At 41.1% G+C, this 22,762-nt stretch overlaps 1 protein-coding gene across 2 annotated transcripts; it reads right to left on the reverse strand.

Moving 5' to 3' along the window:
* Positions 1-55: 55 nt before the first annotated feature.
* Positions 56-16,071, reverse strand: LOC144529844 (ras-related protein Rab-37). 2 transcript variants are annotated; one of them, XM_078269176.1, is made up of 9 exons: positions 15,784-16,069; positions 13,739-13,849; positions 11,644-11,685; positions 5,697-5,763; positions 5,448-5,500; positions 4,927-4,992; positions 4,118-4,174; positions 3,957-4,033; positions 56-2,338 (listed from the first exon to the last, which is right to left on the reverse strand). In XM_078269176.1, the coding sequence occupies exons 1-9, from the start codon at positions 15,892-15,894 to the stop codon at positions 2,233-2,235; spliced, it is 690 nt and encodes a 229-aa protein (XP_078125302.1). In that variant the 5' UTR covers positions 15,895-16,069; the 3' UTR covers positions 56-2,232. The 2 variants fall into 2 exon arrangements, with proteins under 2 accessions (XP_078125302.1, XP_078125303.1); XM_078269177.1 differs by lacking the exon at positions 13,739-13,849 and having other exon boundaries at positions 15,784-16,071.
* Positions 16,072-22,762: the final 6,691 nt, after the last annotated feature.

The following is a 22,762-nucleotide window of genomic DNA, read 5'->3' on the forward strand; positions in this document are numbered from 1 at the left end:
CACTCTCCAACCTGGGAATTTAAAGCTACTGCAACATCAGCACTGATAACTGGAGCATGTTTAAGGGTAGCTGTTTATTTAATGGAAAGTCATCCAAAAAAATGATTTTTTTTTCACAGTAAAGGATACAAAGGCTTCCTAATGTGTCTGCAGTGTGACTCACAGATGTGAGTGGGAGAGGAGGCGAGCTGCATGCAGGTGTACAGCCCAATACAGTTAATTGCGAATGTGCTCCATGTATATAATGTCCACTATGTTCACCTAACACATTAATGCAACCACAGTATTAACAAAAACATCATCATCCAGGTATTGAGCATCCTTTTAGAACAGTATACCTCTACAAAATTCAACAACTTTCTCCTAAGTGAGACAATAAAAGCTAATCTTATCTTATGGCATAACATAGACTCTAAAAAACAGAATCAACATGTGCTGAGCCTGTCTAATTGATAAAACACTTCTTATAGTGCAACATACTAAATAAACAGGGTAACTGCTGCCACACAGTGGCTCATTAACCTCAGCACATCCTGTAACTCCCACTCCTTACACACGCACACAAAGACTGACTTCAATAAAACAAAACCACATACATTACAAAATATACTTTTTTTTTATACAACATGATAACAAAGCACTTTTTCATGGCACTTTGTGACACTCCCACCGTGACGCCTCAGAAGAGGGACAAATTTGACATCAAGCAATTCATAATGAACATTGTACAAAGAAACGAGTTACACGATGCGTGAGCAATTACAGCTTCGGTACAGCAACATCCATCGTTAAAGGAGACACAACAATGTTTGGGAGTGCCCTCTGTGTGTGTGAATGTAAATGGCAAATAGCATGCTTAGGAATCTCGAACCAAAGATGTGAAAATAATGATAGTTATCATTTTGTATGAAGCCTGATGCAACATTTGGATGATCCTCTAGCACTATTACATGTACAGTACTTTGAATGAAGTTTCAGTGGCCCTGAATTGAATGTAGTACAGACAGACACACAGTGGGCGAGTGCCCTTAAAAAGTTGGCTTTATTCTATCTAACAACAGTACAGATGTGAACAGATGGAATCATTTTAGCTTCAATCTGACTGTGACACTGAAGTCCACTTCTCAAACGCACTGAATTATCAAAGAAAAGGCTAATGATATTCAGTTCACAGCCTGGTAAAACAGGGATAGAAACAAACTAAGAGCTGCAGGGCAAAATGCTATATCGACATCAACGTATTGATTGTTCATATAAAACTGCCATTTATCAAAAGTCGGGCCTGTAAACTGCAAGATAAAAAAAAGGCGACAATTCTAAGAATAGGGCCGAACTTCAGTTTCTGCCGCAGGACCAAACAGAGCCCAAGTAATTAAGCTCACTGTGGACAAGGTTACGTTACTAAAGCTCAGTTTAACACCCACTGAAAACAGTTTCATTACAAACATGAAGTCAAGCTGGGTTCTGAACTTTGTTTCCGTAGTCTCTGGCTCCTCTTTAACTGTGACAAAATAGACAAGACTCCGAGGTGTATTATGCTTGTTGACCCCTGCTAGCATTAGCATTAGCAAGTGCCAAGAAACGCTGTACATGAGCCAGATTTATTTCTCCTCAGTGGCAGTAAACACATCACACGGGCCCATGGAAAACTGATAGATATTTTGTACTGACACTCCAAGTTCAAGCAGAATTTGAGGGTGCTGTTACCCTTTAAGTGCAATGTGTCTGCCCATGTGGAGCGCGAACATCTCCTCTGCCCAAATAATAAACTTTTTGGATCCACACAAATCACTTGGGTGCCATATTTTTCATCCAAACTGACAAATTTTGAGTTTCCACCTATGCAGAATAGAAAGATAAATATATGTTTGTCCCTGCAGATGGATATAGCATTTCAGATTGCAACTCCTGACTTGTAGTTTAATACAACTGTTACCACAAAGACCACAAACACTTCTACACATGACATAAAATAGATTAATTAATAATAAATTCACATTTTAGATAAGGGATGGCGGCCAATCCAGATTAACTTTCCATTCACGCTAAAAGCTCAGTGGAGAAGGCGAGGTTGGCCGCTTCTCAGGTTTGGTGCTGGGATTGGCTTTTTCGTAAGAGAGGTGACTTTTTTTTTATTTTTTATATCTCGTTCCCACACCCTCACTGCCTCCCTCTCTTTCTCTCTCTCTCTCTCTGTCTGTGTGTCTCTTTCTGCCTGGTGATCAGGATCAGTTACATGAGTCCACAGCAGCTAGACTTGTGCTTCTGAGACTCGATGTAGTCATGTATCTGGAACTTGGGCTCATTCTGCTGCTGTGTCGCTCTGTGCTTCAACTCCCTGATGGAGAGAGAGACACAGGAAGTTAGAAACTGAGGGGGTGGATGTGTGGGATGGAGCACAGACATGGTGAGCAAATCAAGAAAATGAGAAAGGAAGAGAAATAAAAGGAGCGAGGGAGAGAAACAACTATCTGTAGGCTACTGAGATTAAATCAAAATGCCTCTGGCATGACTCATTTAATCTAACATTCACTTAAAATACACGTGAAGATAGAAAATCACACACATTACTTTCTTCCACAGCTCTGGGAACATGATGCACAACCACTCATTTTTAGACTAAATGACAATCATTTTCACATTTCCTGCCTTTCAATAAGAAGGGTGTTTGCACAAGAAAGTCAGTCAAAAGCAGAAATTACACAGAGATCCACAGGGAGCCACAAACATGCAAAATCCCATTATAACGAGTCAACAGGAACAGGCAAGGAATTAGCCATTAGAATGTATTAGTTGCAGGAATCAGATGGAGGTTTGTGAGCATTAATGCCAAGTCAAAGAAGTATAAGTATAAAAATAGAAGACAAGAGTCTGCAACAATACGTCGTCTGTATGCATTACATACGCAGATTACAATACAAACCCAATATGTGAAACCTCATTTCATTTTGGCCTTTCTTCTACAAGCAGAGAACAGTGTTTGTTTTTTAGCACAATTGGTTTCATCACTGCAAAGGACTGTTTAAAAGAAGAAGTAGCCTTTGAAGCGTAAAATATTTGTTTTGGTGATCACTTGACTTGTAAATGACTCTGGAAATTAGAAAAGTGCAAATGACTTCTCTGTATGATCCCTGAGTGTATTTCTTTTGTTTCTCTCATTTAGGTGGGTGGTGGGGCGTAGAGAAAGGTCTACTCTGCAGACTTTCCACCTGTTGCTTCTTTCCAGCATCTTGTAATGAAAACATGAACAAAAACTGCCACAAGGCCTCTTTAGAAAAAAAACAACACATGACCGATTAACCAATCATGTCTCTGACACTAAAAACACTTGTATTTGATTCTTCAGGGATTTCTCTCCTGTTGTGCACACACAGCACACAACAACACACAGAAGAGGGTCTTCCCCGAGCTGTTGCCACAAAGTTGGAAACATTCTATTGTGCATCATTAAGCAAACAGGCAAAATAGAGTTAGAAATATAAGGCATATAGGCAAAATTAGCATCTGATCATAAACCTCTTAAACCTACATTCATTATTTTATTTTTCACTTGAGTGCGGTGCAACAAGGTATAAACGCACAAAATATGAATATTATATATATATTCACTCTCTTTTAGTTGTTTTACCAACTCCTGAGTGACTCATCAGGCTATTTAGCTGCTAAATGCTCCACTATGTTCAGCAGCTAGTCGCTAACTGTATGCCATGTTGGGCAGGGAGTGTACAGTGGGTTTTTAGAGCTTCTACAGTGATAATAGTTTTCTCTGAGTGAACCAAAACAGTAACAATTTGGGCCGGGAAGCCAAAACTAAGAGCTAAAAGAAACGCTCTGTAGAGCTGAGGAGAACTGCAGAATCAGGTGGTGATTCTCTGAGCTACACCTTTTACATTACACTTAGTCATTACATCCACTGCTAATATCAAAATATTTATCAGTGCTGCTTCAGGACTTACTTTGCTATAGCAAGAAAGGCCAGCTCCACATTGACTCCTGTCTTCGCACTGGTCTCCATAAATGGTACACCATACTCCTACGATAAAAAAAACATTAGACGGGTGAGGGGAGTCAGTGTCTGTTGTTGAGAATATGACCACATGGAGCCATCATACATTACCTTTGCCAACTTCTCTCCATCCTCCTTCTTCACGACCCTATCTGCAACCATGTCTGCCTGCAAAAACCGCAGCGGGAAGAGAAAACAATGCATAACAGCGGAGAGGAGGGGTCACAGATTCACCATGCCATTAGCTACAGTGATGCACCATCGTGTCAACCCGCACGTCCTCTTATCTGCCGCCAGCTGCTGAGCCAGAGCTCCTTTAGACTGATGAGATGTCAGAAACTCCACCTCTGGCAGAAGAGCAGCGCTCCCACAGACTGATGCCGGCAGTCCTGCTGCTCTCACAGCAAATGATCTGAGCTGCTGCTGTGTGACATCTCTGACCCTGCAGAAGGGCGAGTCCTGTCTGAGCCACCAGAGGGAGCTTAGAAATATTGTATATCACCAATGACTACTGGCTGCAATGAGACATGAAATTCTCTCTTTTAATCACCAGCAGCATTGTGGAGGAAATGGTTTAATTGATTCATTCATGTATTCTTCCCAGTCACAATGATCAAATTACATCGCATCAAGGGTGATAAATGAATGTGTTGATGTGGATTCTGTAAATGGGCCGCAGGGAAATTCTTCTCACATACAAAAACATAAATCAATGAAGACAGAATTAAGACCGCAAATCGCTCGCAAATGCTAAAATAAGCGTGTGAGAGTTTGCCTTTTTTGCATGTGCTGCACAGCGGAGACATTTCCTCTGGCTTTTAAGAATTCACTGTTTGAGTATGATAAGGATGTGTTAAAATTGTAAAACTAGTTATCCTCCTGATCTTTATGTAACGCAAAAAAAAGAAAGCTTTGCTCACCTTGTTGCCGAGCAACATGATGACCACATCCTTCTGGGCATACTCGTGTATTTCAGTCAGCCAAGCCTTTGAAAGTATAAAAGAAAGAAGGATACAGGAGGGGGGGGGGAGAAAAGAAAGATTGGTCTATAAACAAAACAAATACCACCACTTAAAATCCACATTTTCACTCTCCTCCTGAGCTGTGTATTATTACCATCCTCCAATTAATCATGGTGAGACTCAGACACTCTTATCCTTGAACACGTTTATTATTTGTCATTACTGAAATTGGAAACTGTGTAGCGAAGCAAACGATAACATCATGTCATTTCCAAAGAGGGCTTTGAGAAAATGTTGGAGGTCCTCACAGTACTTTGCATGTAAACAGAAAGAGTGTTCAGCTTGAGAGGGTTTAGGAAGTGAAAATGAAGAGAGAAGAAAGAGAGGAGAGAGAGAGAGAGAGAGAGAGAGAGAGAGAGAGAGAGAGAGAGAGAGAGAGAGAGAATGAGGAAAGGGAAAGTAATTTGATACAAGCTTACCCTGATATTGTCAAACGACAGCTTGCTGGTGATATCATAAAGCAAAAGTAACGCTGTGAAAGAAAACAGAAAACCTTTATTGTTACTGCACAATGTCTTAGGCAAAACACTTCAACACCTATACACACTTTCTATGCACACTTAAAAAGTACACATCTCAGCCAGCTTGCACCCTTACACCACACGTTCCCACACACTAAGACACACACATGGCACAAGGAAGTGAAAATATAAAAAGGCAAAAGTCACCCTGGGCATCTCTGTAGTAGGCGTGCGTTACGCTTCGGAATCTCTCTTGGCCAGCTGTATCCCAGATCTGCGTAACAAACCACATAATTACACAGCAGCTAACGTGGGAAAACGAAAAACTGAACCTCCTGAACAATCCGCCAACGGCTAAAGCAAAAGAATAGAGCCTACCATTATACCGCCATACAAAGCCAAAATGCAGAAACTATACTTATACTACAAAAATATAAGACCAGAATCTGACTTGTTTTTGACACAGAATTAAAAAAAAAATCTAGAAAATAGATTTAAAAAAAAATCCCAACCAACAATCAAAGCAAGAGAGCCAAATTTTGCTAGTTCCAGCTGGTCAGATAGATAGATGGCCCCAGCTAGCTGCTGAAGCTAAATTAACTTTTATACCTAGTTGTTTCCTGTAAATGAAATACATCAATTATGTCAAACTAACATATTGGTAATTATAATTACTTGGTACACGCTAGAAGGTAGGATAAGTAGCCTAGATTTGCATAGCACGGACCTGAACATCTTTGCAGCAATCAGGCAACAACTAATGCAGAAACATACCATTATACTGTCTACAAGCCAAATGTCTATATATTTACTAACATTTTTGTTTAAGGTCCCATGGCATGAAAATGTCACTTTATGAGGTTTTTTAACATTACAGTTTTTTCTCGATTGCTTTGACGCAGCAGTCAACTCAAACTCCACATTTTTCAAAACAGTTAACACACAGGCCGAAACAGTGGCCCTCATGGTCTAAATGACATATTTTGTTTGCAAAAGGCTCTAACCGTGCCAAAACATTTAAAATATGCAGCAAAAGAAAATCTTGCCTTCAAACAACACAACTTGCAAACAAGTGTATGAGCTCTTCCAATCAACCATTACACAGTGGACAACAAAATACTAAATACAGCACTCAGTGTGAATCAGTGCACCATTGCTTGTCATTGTAGTCTATTACTGTACGTAGCTTTCATGCTAGTGACATTTGTTGACAAATTTGCCTTCTTGCAAAGAATTGGATCCAGAATCAGAAATGCTTTGATGCAAATTTTATTGATTCCATTGATCCTTATTTTGAAACTGTGGCTGAAAACTGAAATACTGTAAATATTACACAAAATACATGTAAACCAAACCAAAATAAAATCTATTAGAGTATAAGAAATTAAGAAAATAAAAATAAGGGAGGTACGGGTCTACCTAATGTAAGATTATATAATCTATCATTCTTTCGAAGGGGATAGATCAGGAGCTGAGCTGGATCAAAATTGAAAGGGAACTAACTAGCCCGTTTGAACATCTGGATGTCCTCTCACATGGTGTAACAACTTCTGGGCATAATTATTTTTCAAACCCAGTGTTGTTGTGTCTTATTCTAAAGCAGTCTGGAGAGAAATTCATAAGATATATGGTATTTCGCACTTAAGACAACCTTACGCCTCTCTATGGTATAACCCAGCCATACGTATTGGGAAGAAATTTGTTTATTGGAATCAATGGCTTGTAAGAGGGATACACAAAATAAGTGACCTGTGTGTGGAGGGAGTGTTCATGTCGTTTGCTGATATTATGCAAAAATATAATCTTCAATATAAAGGTCATTTTTGGAAATATTTAGCAATAAGAGACTGTATCACAAAGGGTAAATTTAGTCACAACAAGAATGCATTGATGGAGGTTTTATATGAGTAAATGGCTGAGTGTGGTGGTACCTGTAGCACCAAGACTGTGTTTGTTAGGGGACCAAATGTCAAATATATCTAAATATGAACGAGGGGTTTTAAAAGTTGGGATGGTCATAGCTGCGCGAACAATTCTCAGAGTATGGAAGAGTACAGTCGCCCCAGATGTTAAAAAATGGATGGAAATGATGTCAGAAGTTGCATCATATGAACGCATGTTGGCTAGAATTAACAACGAAGAAGAACATTTTAGGAGGACCTGGGAACGTATTTTTTTGTAGGTAGGGCATATGGAAAAATTTGTGGACATGGTACTGAATGTATATTTTGGATGTTTCAAAAGAAGGAAATGTCGATTTGCAGGAGGCCTTTGTATATGGGGGTGGTATGCTGGATATACTGTCTGTTGATGTTGGGGGTCAGTGTTTGTTCTTGAGTTTGATTGTATGTTTATGTACAGTGGTGTGAAAAAGTGTTTGCCCCCTTCCTCATTTCCTGTTCCTTTGCATGTTTGTCACACTTAAGTGTTTCGGAACATCAAACCAATTTAAACAATAGTCAAGGACAACACAAGTAAACACAAAATGCAATTTGTAAATGAAGGTGTTAATTATTAAAGGTGAAAAAAAATCCAAACCATCATGGCCCTGTGTGAAAAAGTGATTGCCCCCTAAACCTAATAACTGGTTGGGCCACCCTTAGCAGCAACAACTGCAACCAAGCGTTTGCGATAACGTGCAATGAGGCTTTTACAGCGTCCTGGAGGAATTTTGGCCCACTCATCTTTGCAGAATTGTCCTAATTCAGTTACATTAGAGGGTTTTCGAGCATGAACGGCCTTTTTAAGGTCATACCACAACATCTCAATAGGATTCAAGTCAGGACTTTGGCTAGGCCACTCCAAAGTCTTCATTTAGTTTTTCTTCAGCCATTCGGTGGTGGACTTGCTGGTGTGTTTAGGATCATTGTCCTGCTGCAGAACCCAAGTTCGTTTCAGCTTGAGTACACGAACAGATGGTCGGACATTCTCCTTCAGGATCTCTTGGTAGACAGCAGAATTCATAGTTCCTTTTATCACGGCAAGTCTTCCAGGTCCTGAAGCAGCAAAACAGCCCCAGACCATCACACTACCACCACCATATTTTACAGTTGGTATAATGTTCTTTTTTATGAAATGCAGTGTTCCTTCTACGCCAGATATACTTGGACACACACCTTCCAAAGAGTTCCACTTTTGTCTCATCGGTCCACAGAATGTTGTCCCAAAAGTCTTGGGGATCATCAAGATGTGTTCTGGAGAAATTGAGACAAGCTTTGATGTTCTTTTTGCTCAGCAGTGGTTTTCTCCTTGGAACTCTGCCATGCAGGCCATTTTTGCCCAGTCTTTTCCTGATGGTGGAGGCATGAGCGCTGACCTTAACTGAGGCAAGTGAGGCCTGCAGTTCTTTGGACGTTGTTGTGGGGTCTTTTGTGACCTCTTGGATGAGTCGTCGCTGCGCTCTTGGGGGTAATTTTGGGCGGCCGGCCACTCCTGGGAAGGTTCACCACTGTTCCATGTCTTCGCCATTTGTGGATAATGGCTCTCACTGTGGTTCGCTGGATTCCCAAAGCTTTGGAAATGGCTTTATAACCCTTTCCAGACTGATAGATCTCAATTACTTTCTTTCTCAATTGTTCCTGAATTTCTTTGGGTCTCGGCATGATGTGTAGCTTTTAAGGATCTTCTGGTGGACCTTACTGTGTCAAGCAGCTCCTATTTAAGTGATGCCTTGATTGTGAACAGGTGTGGCAATAATCAGGCCTGGGTGTGGCTAGAGAAATTGAACTCAGGTGTGGACAACCACAGTTATAGTATGTTTTAACAAGGGGGGCAATCACTTTTTCACACAGGGCCATGATGGTTTGGATTTTTTTTCACCTTTAATAATTAACACCTTCATTTACAAATTGCATTTTGTGTTTACTTGTGTTGTCCTTGACTTTTGTTTAAATTGGTTTGATGTTCCGAAACACTTAAGTGTGACAAACATGCAAAGGAACAGGAAATGAGGAAGGGGGCAAACACTTTTTCACACCACTGTATGTATGAAGAAATAAAAACTTTAATGACAAAAAAAGAAAAGAAAAAGAAAATCTATTACAGTAAAGTATAAACATCTATTACTGTAGAGTATTTGAAATAGCCACTATTGATACTCCGTCTCTTCTGTCTTAGACCTCTTCCATCCATGTTGGCAAAGAACAACACAGACGCTGCACCTTTAAGGCCTGCAGACTGACTGCTAATTGAAGATTTGTGTGAAGGAGCATCAAACAGGTGCTTCAGTGATTTCATACTGATGTAGGTAGTTTCTAATAGTTAGAAACAGATGGTTTCTGTTTGGTTACCATAGCTAAAACAATGGAGTTTGGACTGCTTGAATGACATCCGTGTTAACTGTTCTGCAAAAGGGTGGGGAAAAATGTGTCAACCCAATGAGAAAGGGTTAACACATTTGCAAGAGGTGTCTTCTGCTCTGCTGAGACAGTGATGATGAAAACCGAGTGGATCCCAGTTTCTTTAAGCAGGTCAACGCAATCAAGAAAAACCCAGTGGCTAGAAATGGTGATAGGTGTAAACCGAGCCCTGGGTATCCTGCTCTGCCTTTGAGAAAATGAAAGCTCAGATGGGCCGATCTGGAATCTCCTCCTTATGAGGTCATAAGGAGGAAGGTTACCTCCCCTTTCTCTGCTTTGCCCGCCCAGAGGATTTGGCCCGCCCATGAGAAAGAGAGAGACATCATGGCTTTCAAATGAGCAAAGTGGCAGTTGGTCAAGGCCACACCCCCACTCTCCACCTTGCCCCCCCCCCATCCTCCTCAATAGCTACAGACACAGAAATGGCACGTACTAAGGAAAGCTCATTGTGGGACTGGCTCTAGTGGCTGTAATTCTGCACCAAGGCTGAATTTCGGGAAAGAGACTTCAGATACAGTATTAGGGGACCACTAAGGTCTATATAAAAGAGACTTCAGATACAGTATTAGGGGACCACTAAGGTCTATATAAAAGAGACTTCAGATACAGTATTAGGGGACCACTAAGGCCTATATAAAAGAGACTTCAGATACAGTATTAGGGGACCACTAAGGCCTATATAAAAGCATCCAAAAAGCAGCATGTCATGGTACCTTTAAAACCGGATTTTGATTTTATGTTGTTTGTCTATGCCATTTATCTGTAACAAAAAAAACAACAGCAGAAAAAAGCTAAAAAACAAACCAAACCGTGAAACCGCTGGCTGCTAAAGCTACATTTACTTTTTGTCCTGTAGCTGTTTCCTATAATTGAAATACATCAATTTCGATTACAGGGTGAAACTTACACCTTGCTAGTTTAGTTATTCATATAGACATGGGCCTAAATAAGGTAAAGCTGGTCATAGAGAATGAAAACAGGCTAAAAGGCAGGCTAACTAGCCTAGCTTAGTAAAGTAGCAATAACTGCCATCGGGCTATTGACTCTAGTGGAGTCTTGATTTGAAGGTTAAGCTTCTTTAAATCATATATTTACATGTATTCAATTACATTATTAAATAGTAGTTGGAAAGCTGAGAGAACACACTGTGTTTGCTGTTACTGTGTTTTCCTCATATTAGTAGAGTGCAGTTCTTAGGTCGTATCTATGTAATAATTGGTTCAAATAAACATGAAATGACAGTATTACATCCTATTAATCTGTTTATCCAGTCAGCCTAAACATTTGAAAGCCTTTTCCCTCAACTTGAGCTTTTACGTATTTCCATTCTATAGTGTAGACTCATGGTGGTAAAGTCTATTTTGGAATTAGGAACAGGATTGCATCACGTTTAAGGCCCGTGCAAGAACATAAAAAATATAAGGATTTACTCAAGCTAGCAGAGGAATCTAAATTTGGCACCTCCCACTCAGTGTTGAATGAACAGGTTATGATGATAGACGGGTATGTGCCTTAGATTAACAGTTTGCTGCTGGCACATAACCCTGCAGGGTTGCTCATATTACTACAATATCAGAGACTTTGACTGGATTGGCACGTCAAACAATGACTGTCAAGTGACTGTAAAGCATATTTAGGTCAACTATAATTTGTAAATGACTTTTCTGATTCATTTTGATTCTACATAACCTACCACAACCACATGAGTCATTATATAGGTCAATAGCTGCCAAGATGATTTGACATTTGGTGAACTGAAATAAAGACAGGTCTGGAGAAAAGGCCCATGTTCTCACCTGGAGTTTGACTTTCAGGTTGTCGACATCCACCACTTTATTCTGCAGAAACGAGAAGAGCTGTGAGAGTCTGACAATCCAACATATGCTTTAAAGACTGGAGTGCTGTGAAAAACTCCACAGAAATGAATGAGGAACATCACGGCAGACTAAAAAAAGCTTAAGGGACTCAGCATGTGGTAAAAGAAACACGATCAACTAAAAGTGGCTTTGAATGCTGGCAGAGAAAGTAATTTGCAACACCCACACAACAACAAGGTCCTGGGATTAGACTTAATTACACAACAGTGAGAACGACGACTGGCAGCATAACAACTGACTCCCCCGTTATTTCCTGCAGCACCGTAGGGGTGCCCTCTGATTTCCTGTAGAGAAAAGATTGGCTTAGAATAGTTTAGGCATACTGCTAAAAAAACAAGCTAAATGTAGTGACTGAAAGTGTTGAATTAGGAGTGAAGTACAAATAAAGGTTGAGATAACATGCAGGATTTTAACATGCATGCTCCAACATGCAACAACAGAAACACAGGTTCTCCCATGGTCTGTTTCATGGGGGCTTGGGGTTATTTTTGTTACCATGACCTGCAACAGCAACAGGCCAGGTCACAGCCACATTTCAACTCTGCACAGCAAAAACCACCAAAGGGAGATTGAGGAAGTGCTGCAGAACATTTGCTAGTCACAGCAAATGTTCTGCAGCACTTCCTCAATCACTTCATAACTTCATATCAGTGACAGGTCATCACAAACAGCCCCGGCCTTTTCTGTGAACGCAACGGAAATGCACCCAAAATAAATGCCGACAGAGTTACACAGTAAAAAAGGAAACCACTGCAATAAGCTAAATCTGCCACCTTCTGAATCCTCTCAAAATGGACATGGTTCAACCCCTGCATTAGTTGCCATGGGTTTCCATTTTTACCCTCAATTATGACGTGAGAGGAGCCTGCATGCTGAGTAACTGCTACAAGGAAGCATGCCGAAAATAGACCGGCCATGTTACAAGCTGCCACAACAGCCTGCCTGCCTGCCTATCCATGCACAAAAGACAACCTCAGCATATTGACTCAACTGCTCCTCTCAGATGACTCGGTTTCTAAGCAGCTTTGCCCCTTTTCATAAACATAAGTGAGAAAACGGAAATTGCTTACATTAAGAGCCATTCTTCTGAATGAATACTGTGACAGTAAATCCATCATGTTTTTTCCCCAATGAATTTAAGTGTAAACCAGTGTCAGTTCCGTTTTTAATGCATTTTATGAATGGGTATTGGCTGTGGTCCTTGTTGCTTTTGCTTGAGTCGTGGCAAGATGAAATGTCCATGCTTCTGAATAGACAACGTCCATATAGCTGTCAGACAGCCATTACGCTCTCTTTTGTTTACACCCCCATCCAAAGAAGACAATACATCACTAATGCAACACAATTTCCTCCTCAAGCCGGATCTACTTGACTGACATTAGTGTAAGTGTTTTGCCTTGATTGGAGGGAAACAGCAGGTCAAAACACTCACTCCAAACAGCCTATTTTCAAGTTCATCCCTGCAGAGGAAGATTTACAGTAGAAATCTGAGTTCTGAATTCAGCAAGAGTCACTGCGTGGGTCTGTGTGTGTGTGTGTGTGTGTGTGTGTGTGTGTGTGTGTGTGTGTGTGTGTGTGTGCGCATGAGCTATATGTGACTAGGTAGGAGCTCGTCTGTCAGCAGTGTGACTCCTCCAGGACCGTGTTGAGCTGCAGCCAATCTTTCCAGGAGACAGAGACGTGGGCAGGCATCTGCCAAGGCATTTATGAAGCCATCCACAGAGCCTTGCAGCACAAGTGGTCTGTGAACTTGACTGATTGGTGGGAGGATTTGTACATTTGGTGCTATCATCGCAGAATGACAAAGTGTTCTGCGCTGAAATAAGGTGATAATTGGGCCGCAGTCACTTAAACAAGTGGATCCCTTGTTGCTTTGTAATTATCATTAGGTTGTTTTTTCAGATGCTAAATGTTCCCTCATAATAGTAACGAGAATAGGCTATAACACAAACATAGAAATAACAAACAGTATAATGAGTCATTTTGCGAGACTGTTCGATAACTTCTCTCTCACCCTAAAGTCTATTCCAACGGTGGATATAAAGTTGCCTCCCAGAAATGCCCCATCTTTAAAGCGCACCAAGGCGCACGTCTTCCCCACGGACGAGTCACCCAGCAGCATCACCTAGAGCAAACCCACCACCAGAGAAGAAGGACAACAGGTTACAGCTGGCAATAAAAAACCCAAAAAAACAAGACTGACAGCTTGTACGTGAAGAATTACAGTCTCCTCTGAAGAGGAACTTAAAGCGGAGGGACGTGTTGCATAAATGATTTTGCAACAGAATGAGAAAAAATATTTCACAACTGGGATCATGATGTTTGAGTCAGATATTGTGCGATGTCTTATTTTGGTAAGATTTCATTTAAAGTGCTCATATTATGCTTTTTGGCTTTTCCCCTTAATATATCGCTTAATATTGTGTTATATATCTTTTTGTGCATGTTATAGGTTTACAAAGCCCAAAGTCCACCCCAAAGGGACTTACCATCTCCAACAGAAAACACTGTTCACAAACTGCTCCAAACAGCTCTATTGTAGTCCAGCCTTTACTTCTGTGACGAACGTGCGTCACTTTGTAACACACGTTATAATCATAGATAGTACAATTAATGGACAAAGCGACGCTGTAGATTTCCATGGAGACCAGTGAAGTCTATTAGAAGCACTTTTCCGGTGATGGCTGAGCGTTACTGCGCAGCCTCCAACTGAGAGAGACGACGTAAATGTGACGTGAGCAACCTGTCTGAAAGTTGGAAGTCTTCTGGTAGCTGTGCCAAGAGAAATCTCAATCATTCCCAATCTTGCAGAGACGGAGAGCGTAGGTATATGTAAGGAGATAACATAGGCACAGGCTAATTATTGCTAAATAAAATGCTAGTTAACATTAATAATTAAACTTAAACAGCTAATGCAAGTCAAAACTGCCTGAGAGCTTCTCCTGTACTATACGGTAATTCCTCTACTGTGCGACAGTAAGTCCCGTGGTTATGACACAATCGTTAGCCTATTTTTACAAAAACTTATACTACGGAGCCATAACGTGAGATACAAGGTAATGGAGCCTTTTATACATTGTCGTGTTTCTTTAGAAATAAACAATGGACAAATAAAGTCTTTAAACGCTTCAGATGTAAAGTTATTCGCTGTCAAAGTGGCGCCAAAATGAATGGCAGTCAATGGGATGCTAACGGGGGGGTGATGGCTTAGCAACAAAATGGTGAGGAGCTGCAGGAATGTGCAGTACAAAAAATATATGGTGTTTTCTGAAAATTAAACCACATAAACCTATTCTGGTACAACCTCTAAATACAATTATGAACCTGAAAATGAGCATAATATGAGCACTTTGATGTTATAATATGGCAAATATAAAAAGAAACTAAAGATAGTGTTGTGACCCACTGTATGTCTGAGCTGGCACCAACATGTGACACTCCAGAGATGACTCAAGATGTTTGAACAAAATCTCTAATTTAATCTCTCATCATTGTGCATTCAAAACTAATCAGCATAACAACAACAGGATGTGTAATTATGCAATCCATCCAGCACAGTTATTCACACAGTGAGTAATAGCTGCATGCACATACAGTGTTCATAGATAACAATGCAATTAAACTTGAATTTAACTTTGTCTTCTGTCGGTGGGTCTTTAGTAGACAGTTACAGGTGTGCCTGTGCAGCTCTTGTAAATATGTAATGGGATGGAGCAACAAGTACACCCTCAGCAAATATTTGCCTATCAGTAAGGGCGGACAAAGCACCCTCGAGACATTTAAAGGCTCAGAGAGACTTCTTCAAATCAAATCGATGACTAGCTTTCATTGCCCGTTTAACAAGGAGAATGCATAAGGACAGGCTAATCAACTGGTAGTTAAATGTGTTTGACTCAGTAAGCTCATTCTCCAGATGTGCAGAGCCAACAGTCATGTTGTTGCAGCAGACCCCAGTTGTTTCTGTGTTAAACCTACAGTACATTTAAACACCTGTTCCACGAGCAGAACCACGAACAAAAACAAAAACAAAAAGCAAACGCACAAGACGGAAATACACACCTTGAAGGCAATATCATAATACTCGTTAACAGAAGCGCATCTCTCCAACACATATTTTGATGTTCCGTTTTTAGCCTGCTTGTCCGTCAACGATGTCTTTCTTGTGGACATCGCAATGTCAAGGGGGGAAAAGAAAAGCGCAGGCTAAAGAAAAGCCAAACCCCAGCTATCTCCGAGATGTGTCCAAAGAAAGACGCGCGCGGTGTCTGTGAGATCTCCGCCAGCCTCCAGCCCCTTTGCTCGCATTACTGCGCGTGGCCACAAAATGATCACAAGGCGCTTTCCGGGGAGAGAGAGAGAGAGAGAGAGAGAGAGAGAGAGAGAGAGAGAGAGAGAGAGAGAGAGGGAGAGGGGGAGAGAAACAATCACACCTTTAATATCGCACTGGATGCGACAGGTCAAAAACTTGCAAAACAATCAGTGGCAGGCAGCGCTTCGGCGTCTGCATCCACCAGTCGAAAAAAAAGAAGCGGTGATGATTAGCAGGCGGAAACCTTTCTCTGCATCCTGGCGTGGGCAGGTGGTTATCTGAGCACGTCGACAGCTCTAACAACTCTGTGTTTTCTTGAGTGAAAACACCAGTGTCTTTTCAGGCTAAAATTGTCCCCCAATAACAGCCTGCGGGGGTCAGGCGCGCTGATGGCGGACTCATCCGCCACAGGTGGTGCTCGGTCATTGAGAGGGTCCGAGAGGAGAGCAGAGAGGAGGAAGGATGATCAACTGTGACAGCCTATTAGTTTAAATACACTTGACGTGAATTTACTCAAGATAGAGCAAACTGTTCTTGGTGCGTAAAATGGCACACGAACCTGGTGCAAAAACCTTTTTCCAAACATGTAAATCCGGACAAGACCATCTTATATTACCATAAAGTAGTTCCTATCCTTTCTTCTTGTTGTAGCTTCTTTATCAACCCATTTGTTTTCATAAAAAACCTTTCATCACAGCAGGCAAACAAAGAAACAATGTGAAAGAACATATGATTCTATAATCAAAATCCCTTCATTTAATTAGCATGTTATAGGCTACATGTCTAAAACGGTTTCACTGAGTGCAACAGTCCGAAAATGAATCTTTTCCTGCAGTGTTTGTCTCCCCCCAGTGTTCAAGTCAAGTCTCCACTCCTCTCTGTGGTGACAGGACTCATGACACACGGTCAGAGATCATTTATGTTATATAACTGACATGCAATCTCTTGTCTGAACATATGAACTCATCACTCTGTGTCACGGGCAGCTGCAGGCAACATCTCACCCCCCCTGACATGAACATGAAACATGCATTTGTAAATGGAGCTGATTGAATGGTTGATTCAATTATGATTATTATTATTATGATTGTTCCTGTATGTTAGACTGGAACCCACTGCCTTATCATTTATGGTAGTTTATAAGAAATTTGTGAAGAGAAGTGCATCTGAAAAGAGGCTGAAAAGCTTGAAATAAAGGTGAAAGTCTATAATAAAATTATATAAAAAATTAAGATGTTTACCTTCTCTGCATTTAAGGAAAATAAAAATAAAGATGAAAATACAAAATGATCAAAGTCTGTCTTACCCTTGACTTTAAATTCAGTACACATAAGCAGCAGAGTGACTTATTTTGTTTCTGCAGGGGTTTATTTTTAAGCATGAATCATACACTACCACAATCTTATGCTAATGTGAAATGGCAAAGCCAATTTTATACTTTCTCAAATATTTCTGCCTTCTAGCGCTGCTCTAAAGGCAATGACACAAAGCCAAAGTTATCAGCTGAAGAATCATCCATTAAATGAGCCATACGTCTTTCCTGTTTGGTGTACTTTTGCCTGCACAGAGTGAAACCAACCTCACGTGTCACAAAACATTAAATCACTCTAGTTTAAAACAGCCTGCTGCCATGCCTTTCATTAGCAGTGCTGTCTTCACACTAGCTTAATCAACACACACACACGTCTCACTATCTTTGTGGGGACCCGTCATTGACATAATGCATTCCCTAGCCCCTTACCCTAACCTTAACCATCACAACTAAATGCCTAACCTTAACCCTTACCCTCACCCTAACTATAACCTAACCACAAGTATACTGTATTCCCAGTTTTTGGACCCCACGAATATAGTTAAACAAGAACACAAACACACACACACACACAGAGTGTTAAGGGTCGTAATAAATGCAGTGAGAACAGCACTGATTCATGCTGCAGCAGAGAAACGGATAAGATTTGCTTCACTGTCACGTCACCACTTCAGTACAAACAGCACATCGCAGCGACATGTCCTTCTCATCACTCGAGTGAAGTCAACAGCATTACAGGGAGGAGGGGGGAGCAGGAGGGAGAGAAAACATGCCACGGAGGGTGTGTAGACAGCAGGAAGTGTGGACTCACTGTGAAACCAATGCCGACAGTGGCGGTGAAGGACCCTGTGATGAAGTTGCCCTGGTCGAACTGCACCAGCAGAGAGGTCTTGCCCACTCCGCTGTCTCCCACGAGAATCGTCTGCAGAGAGTGTCACAAAGAGATGCGACATCATGTTTCCACTGCTGCCTCCTCTCGTGTCGCCTGAGGCCATGTACACTATGTGTGGGCACGTTGTGTAGGTTACTGTACACGTTCACCTGTTGCTCAGTGCACAGCTCGGTGTTTTGTAATGCAATGTGACGGCTGAATGCCTGCAAGAGGGAAAGGCAATGTACAGCGGTGAACTGGGAAGGTACTGGAGGATGTGTGTGTGTGTGTGTATGTGTGTGTGTGTGTGTTTGGGCCTGAAACTGTGTCACTGTATTAGCGATGGCTGCTCACATCTCAGGCTGATGTTCTGAATTTGTTCTTGACCCACAAGGGAACACTAACCACAGGTGGAAAGTAACTGAGTACATTAACTCAAGTACTGTACTGTGCAATTTTAACTTCAGTATTTCCATTTTATGCAACTTTATACTTCCATTTCACTACATTTCAGAGAGTAATATTGTACGTTTTACTCAACTACAACATTTTACAAAAAAAAGCATAAATTAGAGGTAAAGAAAAAAATATTACATACTTGTGACCCTTTGAACCCCTAGGTTGGGAAACAATGGACTAAATGAAAATACCTAACAGTATATAAAGTTATTTAAACTAGCTCCACACAACAGTAAAATGCTGCTTCCACACTGACATCCCTATTAACAATCTATGCAATATCAGTCACAGTTCTCTTCTGCTGAACACACTTTTGATACTTTAAGTACATTTAGCTGATTGTCCTTCTGTACTTTTACTTAGTTTAAATATGATTTTAAATGCAGATCTTGTACCTTGTAATGGAGTATTTCTATATAGCTTTATTGTTATACTAAAATCAAGGAACTGAGTTCCACCACGGTTAAAAAAATAAAAATTAAAAAATAAAACCACATGCACACACGCGCACACACACACACACACACACACACACACACACACACACACACACACACACACACAGGTGTGATAACCCTCAGTGCTCATGGCCGAGGGTGATGCGTCATTTGACAGCACTGGACGTAGGCATTATTTGGCCTTGTCGCCATGGTTATTGTGTCATTGGAGGCGGCTGGGGGCGTCCATCAGCAGATGCCTCTTTTGTTGACATTTATCAAACCCCTACTCCTCTTCCTCCTCCTCCTCCTCCTCCAGCAGGCTGGCCCCACTGCCTGCCTCTTATCAGCAGTCTCAAAGAGCACACATGCTGTGCAGCATTACAGCAGGCAGCGCTCTGCAGCTCGCAATACGTTCAATTTAATCACTGACATCCACGAGTTCTGCACATTTGACTTTGCTCTCCCATTAAAAACATAACATTGATCCAGTTTGAGCAGATATACAGGATGAAAACGCAAGACTATCTGGTGCTTTAAAGTGGATGCTTGCGGAGCTCTCTTTGAAGATGTAGCCTCCTAAACTGCTGAGGAAAGCAACCATTTTTATGCTGAAAATACAGATAAAAGCTTCAGAAATTCAGCAAACAGACAGTGGACATTTTCAAACAGAGCGCATAGAATATAAATAATATAGGATGCTTGTTTCGTTTTTGAATAGCAGGCATTAAGAGAAATGTTTTTCTTTTCTCATAGTATGAGAAGCACACATTTGCCCTGAAGTACAAATGATGCAGACCAGAGGCAAGCTGCTGTGTCCATGATCACTGTTTGTGCAGTGTTTAGCTGGCCACTGTGAAATCAACATATTACTATTTCATGCATCCTTCATCAAATTTGAATGCTGGCATGTAAATGTGGCGAACAGAGCAGCAGCGAGGGGGCAGTTTATCGCCAGGAAACACATGTGGGACTGAATGTATGTATGCAGTAAGGATGGAGGTGGAGGTGTGGGGGGGGAGGGGGTTACTGTGACAAGTGCCCTATAGGGGTAGAGATGCTGAATACTGTACATCTTCATGGAAACATGACATTCCTCAGAGTTGTTTGGGTTCATCAAGAGCGATAATGAGATAGTTACCATGAAAGTGCCAAGCGGAAACCCAAGACTCTCGTATGTGCAAGTGTCCAATGAATCCAGTGGATGGTAATTTGGTAAGTATCTACACTTAAGGACATCATCATATCATACATAAATCATTGCACAGCAGTGGTTACTTAAGTAACACCTTTTATACCATTTTTTTGTACTTTTTGAATGACTTTGCCAAATGTACAGGTGCTGGTCATATAATTAGAATATCATGAAAAAGTTGATTTATTTCAGTAATTCCATTCAAAAAGTGAAATTTGTATATTATATTCATTCATCACACACAGAGTGATATATTTCAAATGTTCATTTCTTTTAATTGTGATGATTATAACTGACAACTAATGAAAATCCCAAATTCAGTATCTCCGAAAATTAGAATATTACTTAAGACCAATACAAAAAAGGATTTTTAGAAATGTTGGCCAACTGAAAAGTATGAACATGAAAAGTATGAGCATGTACAGCACTCAATACTTAGTTGGGGCTCCTTTTGCCTGAATTACTGCAGCAATGCGGCGTGGCATGGAGTCGATCAGTCTGTGGCACTGCTCAGATGTTATGAGAGCCCAGGTTGCTCTGATAGTGGCCTTCAGCTCTTCTGCATTGTTGGGTCTGGCGCATCGCATCTTCCTCTTCACAATACCCCATAGATTTTCTATGGGGTTAAGGTCAGGCGAGTTTGCTGGCCAATTAAGAACAGGGATACCATGGTCCTTAAACCAGGTACTGGTAGCTTTGGCACTGTGTGCAGGTGCCAAGTCCTGCTGGAAAATGAAATCTGCATCTCCATAAAGTTGGTCAGCAGCAGGAAGCATGAAGTGCTCTAAAACTTCCTGGTAGACGGCTGCATTGACCTTGGACCTCAGAAAACACAGTGGACCAACACCAGCAGATGACATGGCACCCCAAACCATCACTGACTGTGGAAACCTTACACTGGACTTCAAGCAACGTGGATTCTGTGCCTCTCCTCTCTTCCTCCAGACTCTGGGACCTTGATTTCCAAAGGAAATGCAAAATGTACCTTCATCAGAGAACATAACTTTGGACCACTCAGCAGCAGTCCAGTCCTTTTTGTCTTTAGCCCAGGCCAGACACTTCTGACGCTGTGTCTTGTTCAGGAGTGGCTTGACACAAGGAATGCAACAGCTGAAACCCATGTCTTGCGAACGTCTGTGCGTGGTGGTTCTTGAAGCACTGACTCCAGCTGCAGTCCACTCTTTGTGAATCTCCCCCACATTTTTGAATGGGTTTTGTTTCACAATCCTCTCCAGGGTGCAGTTATCCCTATTGCTTGTACACTTTTTTCTACCACATCTTTTCCTTCCCTTCGCCTCTCTATTAATGTGCTTGGACACAGAGCTCTGTGAACAGCCAGCCTCTTTAGCAATGACCTTTTGTGTCTTGCCCTCCTTGTGCAAGGTGTCAATGGTCATCTTTTGGATAGCTGTCAAGTCAGCAGTCTTCCCCATGATTGTGTAGCCTACAGAACTAGACTGAGAGACCATTTAAAGGCCTTTGCAGGTGTTTTGAGTTAATTAGCTGAGTAGAGTGTGGCACCAGGTGTCTTCAATATTGAACCTTGTCACAATATTCTAATTTTCTGAGATACTGAATTTGGGGTTTTCATTAGTTGTCAGTTCTAATCATCAAAAGTAAAAGAAATAAACACTTGAAATATATCAGTCTGTGTGGAATGAATGTATACATTATACAAGTTTCACTTTTTGAATGGAATTACTGAAATAAATCAACTTTTCATGATATTCTAATTATATGACTAGCACCTGTATATTTTGTCCTCAGATTCAGGATGAATACAGGCCCTTAACGAGATGTTTTTCCTTTAAAAATGTTAATTCATGTGACCAGGTTGGTTCAGTTGGTAGAGCAGGCGCACATATGTAGAGGTGTATGCCTCGACGCAGAAGGTCCAGGGTTCGAGTCCGACCTGTGACAATTTCCTGCATGTCTTTCCCCTCTCTCTTCCCCTTTCATGTCAGCTGTCCTATCCATTAAAGGCAGAAATTCCCAAAAACATCTTTAAAAAAATAGTAAATTTATCTCAAAGAACTTCTAATTTAAGAAAAAGCCAGGCTTGAGCAGTGCTGTGTGGAGCAGAAAGAGGACGTGTCTTCGTGTGTTTCCCAACCATTCAGCAGATGTCTTCAAAGGGTGATAACTTTACATTCAGTCTTCACATTAGAGTTTAGAAGATCACATCTCATTTCATGTGTACCAAGTTCCTTCTTGTCTGACAACGAGCACTTCTGACAAGACAGTGTATTCTCAAAGACATCTCTTGACGCACATTTTCCAAGAGTACTTCAAAGTATATTAGGTATTTTAAAAATCCAATTGATTTGAAGAGATCCAATTGGCCCATTTCATTTTAGCCTGCAAAAAGTGAAGGCATGTGTCTAGCTGTGTATTGCCTGGCAGGCTGTGACCCTGCTAAACAAATATAACCAGAAATGTGATTTCTGAGCAAGCA

This window comes from Sander vitreus, chromosome 15 (genome assembly GCF_031162955.1).
Source record: "Sander vitreus isolate 19-12246 chromosome 15, sanVit1, whole genome shotgun sequence".
NCBI classification, from domain to species: domain Eukaryota; kingdom Metazoa; phylum Chordata; class Actinopteri; order Perciformes; family Percidae; genus Sander; species Sander vitreus.